Source organism: Cannabis sativa, chromosome X (assembly GCF_029168945.1).
Source record: "Cannabis sativa cultivar Pink pepper isolate KNU-18-1 chromosome X, ASM2916894v1, whole genome shotgun sequence".
NCBI classification, from domain to species: Eukaryota; Viridiplantae; Streptophyta; class Magnoliopsida; order Rosales; family Cannabaceae; genus Cannabis; species Cannabis sativa.
Genome location: NC_083610.1, coordinates 1,797,456 through 1,809,487, shown reverse-complemented (window position 1 = coordinate 1,809,487; position 12,032 = coordinate 1,797,456). Strand labels below are relative to the sequence as shown.

General features: G+C 33.4%; 1 protein-coding gene across 1 annotated transcript; it reads left to right on the top strand.

The window, feature by feature from the left end:
* The first annotated feature begins 2,393 nt into the window (after positions 1-2,393).
* On the top strand, positions 2,394-3,741 carry LOC115717719 (uncharacterized). The gene is made up of 2 exons (XM_030646701.2): positions 2,394-2,785; positions 2,899-3,741. Exon 2 carries the CDS (start codon positions 2,907-2,909, stop codon positions 3,504-3,506), a length of 600 nt encoding a protein of 199 aa, XP_030502561.2. The 5' UTR covers positions 2,394-2,785; positions 2,899-2,906; the 3' UTR covers positions 3,507-3,741.
* The last annotated feature ends 8,291 nt before the right edge of the window (positions 3,742-12,032 follow it).

Here is a 12,032-nt window from a genome sequence, read left to right as displayed (position 1 = left end):
CAAACAATATAACATACACAAACCAATCATAAAAGTAAAACACCAAGATTTTTACGTAAAAATCTAAAGCAAAAAAAAACTATGGGATCATAGTCCACTCAAATCATCTACTATCACTAAAGTTCAATAATGAGATTACAAAGTTCTTTTCTAGTAAAACTAGAGACTCACAATAACATCAAGATTAAACAATATTGTATTATCAATACAATCATTATCATTATCATCTCAAAATATGGACACACAGAACAATTATGGGTTTCACCAAGTGAGTATTGTAGAAGAGCACCTTAGAGAGAACAATCGTCAAATCAGAACGGTAGATTGATAGAGCATCTTGAAAGAATTCACCACCCATTACTCAAAATTTGAGCTAAAGTAGATGAAAAATCAACAATTTGATCTTCAATGCAAAATAACAAAACCCTTTTTTCTTTTCTTTCCCTTTCTCTTTCTTTTTCTTCTACTGCTACTTGTTCTCCACAACACACAGTCTACATTCTACTTTTTTTTTTTCCTTTCTTTCTTTTTATGTTTCATTTAGTTTGGGCCTTAAGCTCTTAATTGGTCCAAGCCCACTAATGTGGTGGACCCAACAAATTTCCCACTCCACCTCAGTTAGTGGGATCAACTAAATTCGCTCTTCGTCTACAAGCTTTAAGTTTTTCTTTAGGCAAAATCTTTGTCAACATATCAGAATCATTCTCACTGGTAAATATTTTCGTTTCACATCAAAACTTATATTTATTCATTTAGAATATTCCTATCATTCAATTTTCATATTTCACATTAAGATCATATTAAACATGTAATAAATACAAAGATGAATAAATCATACAATCAATGAAATTAACTAATATTAACTCATGAAATAATCTCAGACAACATCCATTAAATTCCTAAATTAAGAGTTTAACTCATAATCAAATCTATAATTAAACTAGGCATAGATAAAAATATAAGAAATCAAGAGAAGAGAAGGAAACTAGACGGAGAATTATCACGGATCACCCACGTTCACTCCAAGCTTCTTCTTCTTGTGTTTTTAGTGTTCTATTCTATCAATCCCTTCTAAAATTCGCGACCATTTTCATTAAAATAGAGTTTTTCCGCCCAAAATTAAGAAATGACGAAGTTGCCCATGTCTCGTACGAAGACATCACTGCGACCACATATAGTCTAGTCGCAACCACTGTAGTGAGTCTAAAACTTTGATTTTGCCAAAGCTCCTCGTCCCGACCACAATACTTCTCGTCGTGACGATAATTAGTCACAACCAACCATGGGCTCGCTGCGACCACAATTCATTTTTCTACTTTGATTTCTCTCAATTGAATATGCATAACTAGGGGTGTTCATAAAATAACTGATCCAATCCAATCCGCACGATCCAATCCAATCCAATCCGCAAAGTGCGGATATCCGCACTTGTGCAGATTGGATTGGATTGGAAAATTCAAAATCCGCACTTGTGCGGATTGGATGTTAATTGACATGTAAAAGTAACCGATCCAATCCAATCCACACATATTTATAAAAAAATTAAAAACTTATATATACAAATAATATTTTAATGTAAAAATAATAATAATTTAAAAGTCTAATACATATAATACAATTGAAAAATTTAATAGATCAAATGTATATTATATTCTTATATATTTTTTTTACATACAATTTAAAATAAAATTAAATATTTTTTACACATAATTTTTTTTTTCTTTTTTTGAATTTATTATTTGTTATTTTATTTATTTTAATGTGTTGTTGGAGATAAAATGACTATAATTTATTTTATTTTGTTGCTAGTTATGTGAAAAAAATATTTTTTTTCATAAATATTAAATAATTTAATATTAAAAAATAACCAATCCAATCCGCACTTTTGCGGATTGGATTGGATTTGAACTATTGTGCGGATTGGATTGGATCCAAAAAATAAAATCCACACTTAGTGCGGATCAGATGCACTATGAGCAAAATAATGCGGATTGGATTGGATGAACACCCCTATGCATAACTTTCAGATACAAATTCTAAATGAACTGATTTAGGATGCGTTAGAAAGCTGAAAAAAATATCTAAAACTCTGTACTTTGAACTTTTCCAAAATCTGACTAGAATATAGTCGAATATAGGCTTGAAGTTTTAGTTTTATTTTCTTGTTAAATTTTCTCTATTTTATAGATCACTGTATTTTTTAAATTCGACCAATTTATACATTCTAAGTGTGAAACTTGAAACAAAGAAAAAGTGTAATTCTGTTTTAAAAAGTGATAATGAAGAAAAAAAATTAATTTTAAAAATGATCCGAACAATAGGATAAAAATAGCCTAACACTCAACACCTTCTATAGGTGGCACCCTATGATTGGTTAGCGATATTCCTTAAAAGCTACTATTTTAAATTATATGAGATCCGATACTTAATTACACCAATAGCAGTATGAGACCGAGGAAGGTATCAAGCACCAATAATACCTTTTAACATTTACATATACTTATGTCATGATGAAATCATGCAAGTTTTCTTTGCCACCATACTCAGAAGCTCACACACTTCACAAAATCATGCATTAATTGTCTCACTAAATATAAACCTTATAGCAAAAGAAACTCAATAACCAAAATCATGCAAGTCTCCTCTACCACCAAAATCATCACTCCTGCCTATAAAATAAGGAGACCTTAAACTTTAAACCATAAATTTGTAATCTTTACAATACATATATTTATTTTATTAATCCACTTCATCACAAGTCGTAGGACAGTTTGGCCAAAGGAAGGTAATAAGATTTTATGATATCTTTATTAACAAAATTTGTTTTCAATTAATATTTGTAATGTGATCCTTATATTTTGTGTCTCTCTTCTTCTACTTAATTCATTTTTCGTCAAGGTACCTACATGACGATGATTAGTTTGGTTGTGTGGGCTCTCGTCTTCTTTCGCCATGCAACTATTGAAGCTGGAAGAGAAGGGAGGGTTTTGAGAGATGATCAAATGATGATGATGATGAACAACGGTAACATGGACAACATGTTACATAATTCTCATGATTATCATCATCATGACGTTGAACATGATAAGGCTCGAGGACTTACTACTAGTGGTTATGGAGCAGGATCAAGTGGGGGTGGTGTTGGTGTTGGTGTTGGTGTTGGTTTTGGCTCGAGTGGTGGTGGTGGTGGTTTTGGCCCTGGTGGTGGTTTTGGCTCGGGTGGTGGATTTGGCTCTGGTCCAGGAGAAAAGGGTAGTGGAGGTTTTGGCCCGAGCGGTCCTGGCTTTGGTCCAGGAGAAAAGGGTGGGGGTTTTGGTCCTGGCTTTGGTCCAGGAGAAAAGGGTGGGGGTTTTGGAGTTGGAGTTGGACCAGGTGGCGGGTATGGTTCGGGTGGTGGCTATGGAGGAGGCTATGGCGGTGGAGGATATGGTGACGCTCATTCCCAAACTTCCCAAAGTGAGGAGCATGATCATGATGAGTCAATGATGCATGGCCGCAAACCCTAATATATAACACAATATTTGCTTGCTACGTTTTAATAATGGGGAGCAAACCTAAATAACACAATTTACTTACGTTTTAATAATGGGAGCAAAACCTAAAATATCATGTACACAAAAAATAAAATTACATGTACGTATTTTATTTTTTACTTAATTATCACTTTATCATGATCATATATAGTTTTAGATTATATAGTTTTGTATTAATAAGTGAATTTTTATCATTTTGTTGTTTGAATTAATTGACTTGAATTAGCTATAGATCATGTTGGAGAATTTTGTAACTTATTCAAATAAAAAAATGATAAAAATTATTGTAACTTATATATATATAAATATATTTAAAATGATATTATTTTAGTAATTTTTATTAATATAATTATACATATTATCAAACATATAATATTACCAATTATCGTTGCATTAATTTAATTTACATCAATAAGGGTTTATTAATTAGAGTGATCTTCCCATGATCTTAAGTTAAACTTTCATTCTTATACCATTTTTCTTATGGAACAAAAAAAAAATGTTATTGGATAATGCTTAAGTAGAGTCACACAAAAAATGTATGTACATACAAATATATATATATATATATATATTTTTTTTCAATATGTGTGTCAAAATATTATATTATACTAATAATTAATTAATTCCTTTTATATTATTTTCATTTTTTTTGAATAATTTAGTGACCCCTAATAAAGAAAGTTACTAATATTTATCGAAAGTCATATGACTTGTGGTAAAAAAAATTAGTATAATTTGATTCATTAAAACCTTAATTTTATATGTCCAATGTGTTCATAATATTTAATCTCTAAGTTTCACTATATATCAAAACAAAAATATTGCATAAGTGTTTCAATAAAAAAAAAATTACATGTAAGACACTTTATTTAAAGACTTTTTAGTAAATGAGGCTTAAAGATCCACAATATTAAATATTAGTTAACTTTCTTTATTAGGGGTCACTAAATTATTATTAAAAAAATAAAAAAGAATATAAAAAGAATTAATTAATTATTAATATTAAATAATAGAGTAACACATAATTTAATGAGAAAAATATTTATATGTAGAGATATTTTTCATGACTCTACACCTATTTTCTAAAGTTATTATATGATATAATTCTTTATATCTCATCTAATATTTGTTGATAAGCCATGCATGTTTATTATTGTACACGTGTTACACTTAAAACAAAAGGTAAAATGAAAATTAAAATTACAGTAAAAATCTTTAAAAAGTTTATTTTAATGTATATAAGTCTATAATTTTAAAAGGGAAATTTGAAATTTCATGCTTACAATACCTTAAAATTTTTTCCTAAATCCATAATTATTAAAATTGGTCATATATGACCACATTACAAAAGGCTCAAAAGTTCTCTTCTCTCTCTCTCTCTCTCTCTCTCTCTCTCTCTCTCTCTCTCTCTCTCTCTCTCTCTCTCTCTCTCTCTCTCTCTCTCTCTCTCTCTCTCTCTCTCTCTCTCTCTCTCTCTCTCTCTCTCTCTCTCTCTCTCTCTCTCTCTCTCTCTCTCTCTCTCTCTCACGGTACACCCACACCCACCACCATCGGCTTCACCTCCGACGACGACGGACAACCACCCACCGCCACCGATAGCACCGCACGACGACGGACGACCACCCACCGCCACCAGCACCGTTATCAGACCACTCCGATCGAGACCCGCACGGTACCGCACAAAAACCAATTTTTTTTAGGTTTTTAAGGTCGGGGTCCGATGGGCCCATCGAACCCCATCGGACGGGCATCAGGCCCGACCTTAAAACCCAAAAAAAATTGGCATCGGGCCCATCGGACCCGACTTCAAAACCCCAAAAAAATGCCCCATCAGACGGGCATCAGACAATATCGGGCCCCATCGGACCCGACCCTTTAAAAGCCCAGAAAAATTGAAAAAAAAATTCAATGTAGAAAGGATTTGAGTTTTCGAGAGGGGTATTTTTAGGGTTTTAAAAAAGTGGTTATATATTTTCAATGTAGAAAAGTATTAGTTTAGGGAAAAAAATATTAGGTATATGTAAGTATAGAAAATCAAATTTCCCTTTTAAAAAATAGCCACAATAATCTACAAGCTTGACATTCTTATAAGTCTTTTTCTCTTTTTAAAAGACCCGTTAATTCCCTTTAAAATATCACATGTTGATATTACACTGCGACATAAGTTCCCAAATTTTTTACTTTGATACAGATAAATCCTCAAAAAATTTACTTTAATATAGATAAATTCCAGTCACAAAAATATCTCGTTAGTCCGTAGGTACCCAATTTAACAGTTTTGTTTTGCCGTTCTTAAAATTTCCACTTTATTATTTTTTTTTTCATTTTATTTTATTAAAGATTAAAAAACATTATATATATAAAACTTATTCACCACTGCCTTTTTGGTGGTGGAAGCTTGTTGTCGACAAGTATCATTCCTTCATCTCCATTTTCTTCTTCATTCCATTCAACGATCCCGTGCGAAAAACCCTAAAAAAACAATTACAAAAAAAAAAACTCCAAAAATCCTAAGTAGCTGCACCTTGCTCTGACCCTCTCCCTGAATCTGTTCCGCTAATTTCCATCTCCAGTGGGTGGTGGGTTTTGGTGGCCCCTTTTTGATCTTAGTTTCTCTAGTTCAAATTTTACTTAGATTTTTTTTTTTTTTGAGCAAACTCTCTTGTTCAAAAATAAGTACATACAGACTAACGAGAATCTTCAACTTGGGCTAGTACTGTCACAATATTTTGAAATTGAAGGCTAATCTACATCAAAATAAATTTTTAAGGACGTATACCGTATTTTAGTATCAACGCGTAATATTTAAGGAGAAACTAATAGTTCTGTTAAAAAGATAACCAACAGACTTATAAGAATATGAAACTTAAAAATTTTTTATGATTAAAAACTTATCTCCATTAAAATAAACTTTTAAAAAAAAATTAATAATGGCAAGCTTTTCTCTATATTCATAAAAAGATTAAAAGTACTTTCAATACTTGATTTGAGCAATAAATAAATAAAAGTGCCTAATAATTATTATAGGAGGGGTACTTTTCAAACAAAAGCTCCATTCTTCATTGGTTCAAATCTACTACTATTATTTATTTATTTATTTATTTAAAGCAGCCAACATTTTGTTCTTTTTTGCAAGAAAAAGACTAATTGAAAGCAGCCACATTATCCTTCAAAAAAAAGCCAAATTAGATTACTTGTTGTTATTATTATCATTGTTTTTTCTTAAATAAAAAATATTGAACGTTGATATTGGTTATATCATCACTATGATATTTTATGAACTATTAATATTTTTTTTTTTATAATAATGATTAAATTAAAATATACAAAATTATTAATTACACCTAATAACAATAAGATATTTTACATTATTAGTGCCTTTTAATATTTTTAAAAAATATTTGTTAGTTTTTTTTTTTCACTATTATTACTAGGGGTGTACGTTTGTTGGTTTAGTCGGTTTATGTTATATTTTATTCAACCCAATGTAAAATTCGGGTTGTAAAAATATAAATACAATCCGTCCAATTAAGAAAAAAAAATTAATAACCCGTCCAATAAAATTGGTTGGTTTAGTCGGATTAACCCGCCCAAACCGACAACTAATATTGTTTTTTTACATTTAATTATTATATTTTAGTTAATTTTGATGATAAGACAAATATATATAAATTGAATTCAAAGTTTAAATCAACTATTATAAAAAAACATAGTAGTTTGAATTTTATATTTTTTAAATGTGTATGTAAATTATTTGATATGTAAATATATATATATAATAAAACATATATACATATATAAAATTTTCTTAATCGGGTTGGTCGGGTTAGTTCGGGTTGAATGGGTAGATTGGTATTATTTTCAACCCACCCAATATAAAGATTGTGCGGGTTATAAATTCGTCGGGTTATTCGGTTTGCATTATTCGTTAGGTTATGTCGGTTTGGTTTGGGCGGGTTATTCGGTTTGGGTGGTTTACAAAACTTTATGTACAACACTAATTATTACATGCTACAATAATCACTTAGCTTAAGTGGCAAAATCTCAATTGCCCATAAGAAGATCTCTAATGGATGGTATATATTTTGAGTTAAATTTGGCTCAATTCTTGTATTTGTACTCCAATGCACAATGTGTAAATTAGTTATAAAAATCAATACCATTAATATTCATTGAAAATATACAAATAACATATAAATATAAAAATATTTTTTTTTATTAATGAATAGTATTAATGAGCAACAAATAGTTAATTTAAAAAAGGTATCATTTATTGTGGGCTAAAATTTAGCATAATTTTTAGCTAGGGCCAAATTTGACACACATTTTACATTACCATTGGAGTTAATTTTTTGCCAAATATTCTAAAAAATGGCAGTACACCACATTTATAGCTCTATATTGGAGATACTCTAAAAGATATTAGAGTGTGGTCATAGCCTCATAGGATGGATTTTCAAAGGAAAATTTCATTATATATACATAAAAATATATTTATTATCAATTTTTGAACTTTTAATTAATGATAATAAAAAATAAAAAATTCACATAACTATGGAAATCATCGAGAAACCATCAATCTACCATTGAAAAATTGTTGATAAGAGTCTTCTCCAACCTTGGTAAGCTTACCATCGATAAAACATCGACATATTATCGATATAATGTAAAAAATCCAGATCTCACCGGAAAAATCAGATTCTGCCATTTCGTAAAAAAAAAAATATAAGAACATACTCTTCAAAATGTTTTAAAAATTATTGTGTAAAATACTTAACCATTATTGTTAGTGCAACGAGTTTCGTACGGTTATTGTGCGTGGCTCATGATTTTAGTGGAATCTCCGCCGACCGTCGTGGTTGTTAATAGGGTTTTTTCTTAAAAAAAATAGAAAGAGAAAGCATAGAGATATCAGATAAGTGAGTTAGAGAGAATTTTTTTTTAAAATGTAATTATTAATAGGCTGATTAGGATTTTTGCCCCCTGAACTTTGACATGTACCAAATCATGCTCCCTGAACTTTTAAGGCTATTGAAAATGCCCCTCTGAACTATTGAGATTGTTGGATTTAAGGATTTTTGTCTAATTTTATTCAATTTTACTATTTCAATGATTTTTTATGTACTAAACCATGTTCCCCAGACTTTGATATCTACCATATCATGCCCTTCGAACTTTGACATGTATTAAATTATGCCTCCTGAACTTTCATCCATGTTAGAGTTTTTTACTAAAATTAGAAAAAAGTCCTTAAATCCAACAATCTCAATAGTTCAGGGGGCATTTTCAATGACCTTAAAAGTTCAGGGGGCATGATTTGGTACATGTCAAAGTTCAGGGAGTAAAAATCCTAATTAGCCTTATTAATATGAGAGGGGTAAAAAAAGAAAAATAAGTTAAAATAAGCATTATTTGATATAAATTAGTTAAAAGTCTAACATTTAATGATAAGTTTATTTTTAAGATTATATAATAAAATTTCTCATTCATTCAAATGTGTAACTCAAAATAATATTTATTTTTAAAACTTTTAAATAAAAAAATAAATACATGCTACAATATAAAGTAGCACACATTAAAAATCGTAATATATTAATGAGCATTAAATCTATATATAGTTTCTAATCTAGAACAGCCTACTAAAAGTATCTATATAAGAGAAAGTGTGAAACTTCTACAATATCGTCTAACACCACAAATTTTCCATTTAAAAGTACTACATATTATTATTATTATTATTATTATTATTATTATTATTATTATTATTATTATTATTATTTTTACAATTACTACATGTTATTTTTAATAAAAGGCCAATATTATTTTTTCTTATTTCTAAGTTTCACCCATTTTTTGCAATAGGAGACAAATATTGTTCACAAGTTTATACATGACAGCTCAATACATATATGATTTTTTTGCCCCTTTCTTAATTTTTTTTTTTTTTTGAAAGAAAGTATGTCATTAAATCAAAGCAAATCAGCTGTTACAAGAGGACCAATAAATCTAGGACAAGCATCTGCCTACAAATGAACCCCTGAAGGACTAGTAACAGACTTAGCCAGTGCGTGGGCCACACCATTCGCATTACGCGAAATGGCACAACAAGAGCCACCACCAGCAGCCGCTAAAGAAAAATAATCTCCTCAACAATAGGCTTAAACATAAGATTATTATCCGAACACTTAATCCAAGAACTAGCAATCAAAGAATCCGTTTCCACACGCACCAAGTTGAACCCACACGAGATAGCCCAAAAAAGGCCCGCTCGGATAGCCAGAAGCTCAGCCACCACCACCTGGAAATCCCCCACGACACCTATAGCTGAAGCCGCCCACACCTCCCCATCACCACCGCGTACAACCCCCCCAAGGCCCACAAAACCCCTCCCCGTGGTAACCGCCGCATCCACCGACAACACAAACTCCCCTCTCCCGGGCGGACACCAATTGATTCGCCTCCCCTCACCACACCCACTCCCCCACATTACCCCTGAAGTCGTGGAGGCACCCAACACCCGGCCCACATCCCCCACACCCACCCCCTGAAATTCCGCCAAAGCATCCCGAGCCAAATCAACAATCACATCCAATCTAGATTGCTTCTTCCCAAACAGCACCGAGTTCCTATCAAACCAAATCCACCACCACACCATCGCCAATAATGAAAAAGTATTAAGATCAAGTACCTCAAAAAGAAACACCAACAACTCCGCCAAAGATCCAGCACTACCACGAACGAGCCTATTCCAAACCCGCAACTGAGCCCACAACGGTCGCAATGAAGAGCAAAAGACTAAAGCATGCTCCGGAGTCTCAGCTTCCTCACCACACCTTTGACACGTCGGTTGAAGAGGAAGCTTGCGCTTGATAAGCTGGGAATTAGTCGGAAGGGCACGATGATACATTCTCCAAAGGAAAATCTTTACTTTTTGCTGCACCCTCAACTTCCACATACCATTCCACCAGTGTGCCTGATTCACAGAAGAACTACCATTCCTCTCACCCACCAACTCCAGAGCAACAGCATACCCACTCTTGACAGTATAACACCCATTGGAATTATAATGCCAACACCACCGATCCGGACAGAGACCATTTCGCAGCGGGATACTAAGGATAATATCAATGTCCAACCCCAAAAAATATTGAGACAACGCATGGACATCCCAGACGCCATCCCCGCTAATCAAATCATTCACCATCACATTACTAGGAGGAGACGGAGAAATAGGCCGAAACGTTCTAGCTCTGGGTAGCCAGGGATCCCGAAAAGCATTAATACTCATACCATCCCCCACAACCTTCCTCATGCCCTTTTGCAACAACTCCAAGCCCCACATCAAACTCGACCACAGATGAGACGACCCTTGGCGATCTTTCGCCTCCAAAATAGACGAATTGGGAAAGTACTTATGCTTCAGAACCCGACCAGGCAAAGAATTAGGCGAATGTAACAATCTCCACACTTGCTTAGCAACCATAGCCTGATTAAAAAGCACAAAATCCTTGAAGCCTAACCCCCCCTTAGACTTCGGTTGACACACACTCTCCCACTTCACCCATGCAATCTTTCTCTTATCACTCTTAGTACCCCACCAAAACTGAAGGACAATCGAACGAAGCTTATCACATGTCGCCACTGGCAACTGGAACATACTCATCAAATAATTCGGGACCGCTTGTAGAATAGCCTTAATCAGAATCTCCCTTCCCCCAGCAGAAAAGAAACTTCGCTTCCACCCTCTTACTCGCTTTTGCACTTTGTCACAAATACTAGCAAAAGTCCGCTTCTTATTCCTTCCAATAACCGTCGGTAAACCCAAATACTTATCGTGAGTAGCAACTGACCCCAAGCCTAAAATACCCAATACACTTGTACGATCCGCAGGTAGAACATTCGGATTGAATGTGATAGCAGATTTATCAAAATTGACTTGTTGACCAGAAGCCACCTCATAACACTGAAGAATCCGACGGATAGATTCCGCTTCCCTTCCATTAGCTCTCGCAAAAATCAGGCTGTCATCAGCAAAGAATAGACGAGACACCCGAGGCCCAGATCTGGAACACCGAAGCCCCATCAACTCACCACTAAGCTCCGCGTGACACAACAGGGAAGACAAGGCCTCCGCACAAAAAAGAAACAAATAAGGAGAGAGCGGACATCCTTGTCTCAACCCCCTAGTAGGCACCACACAACCCCGAGGCTTTCCATTGACCAAAAAGCTATACTGAGCTGAAGTAACACAATCCATGATTAACTCCACCCACCGTCTAGGAAACCCAAACTTATCCATAATAGCACTCAGAAAAGACCACTCAACTCGATCATATGCTTTACTCATGTCCAGCTTCAAAGCCATAAACCCCCGTACACCATTATTCTTTTTAAAGAGAGAATGTAGCAATTCGAACCCCACCATCACATTATCATGAATAGAGCGACCCGACACAAACGCACTTTGGAATGAAGAAATTAGCGGAGATAAGGTAC

Coding starts and splice junctions, on each gene's coding strand:
- LOC115717719 (XM_030646701.2), top strand. CDS start 2,907: ATGACGATGATTAGTTTGGTTGTGTGGGCTCTCGTCTTCTTTCGCCAT.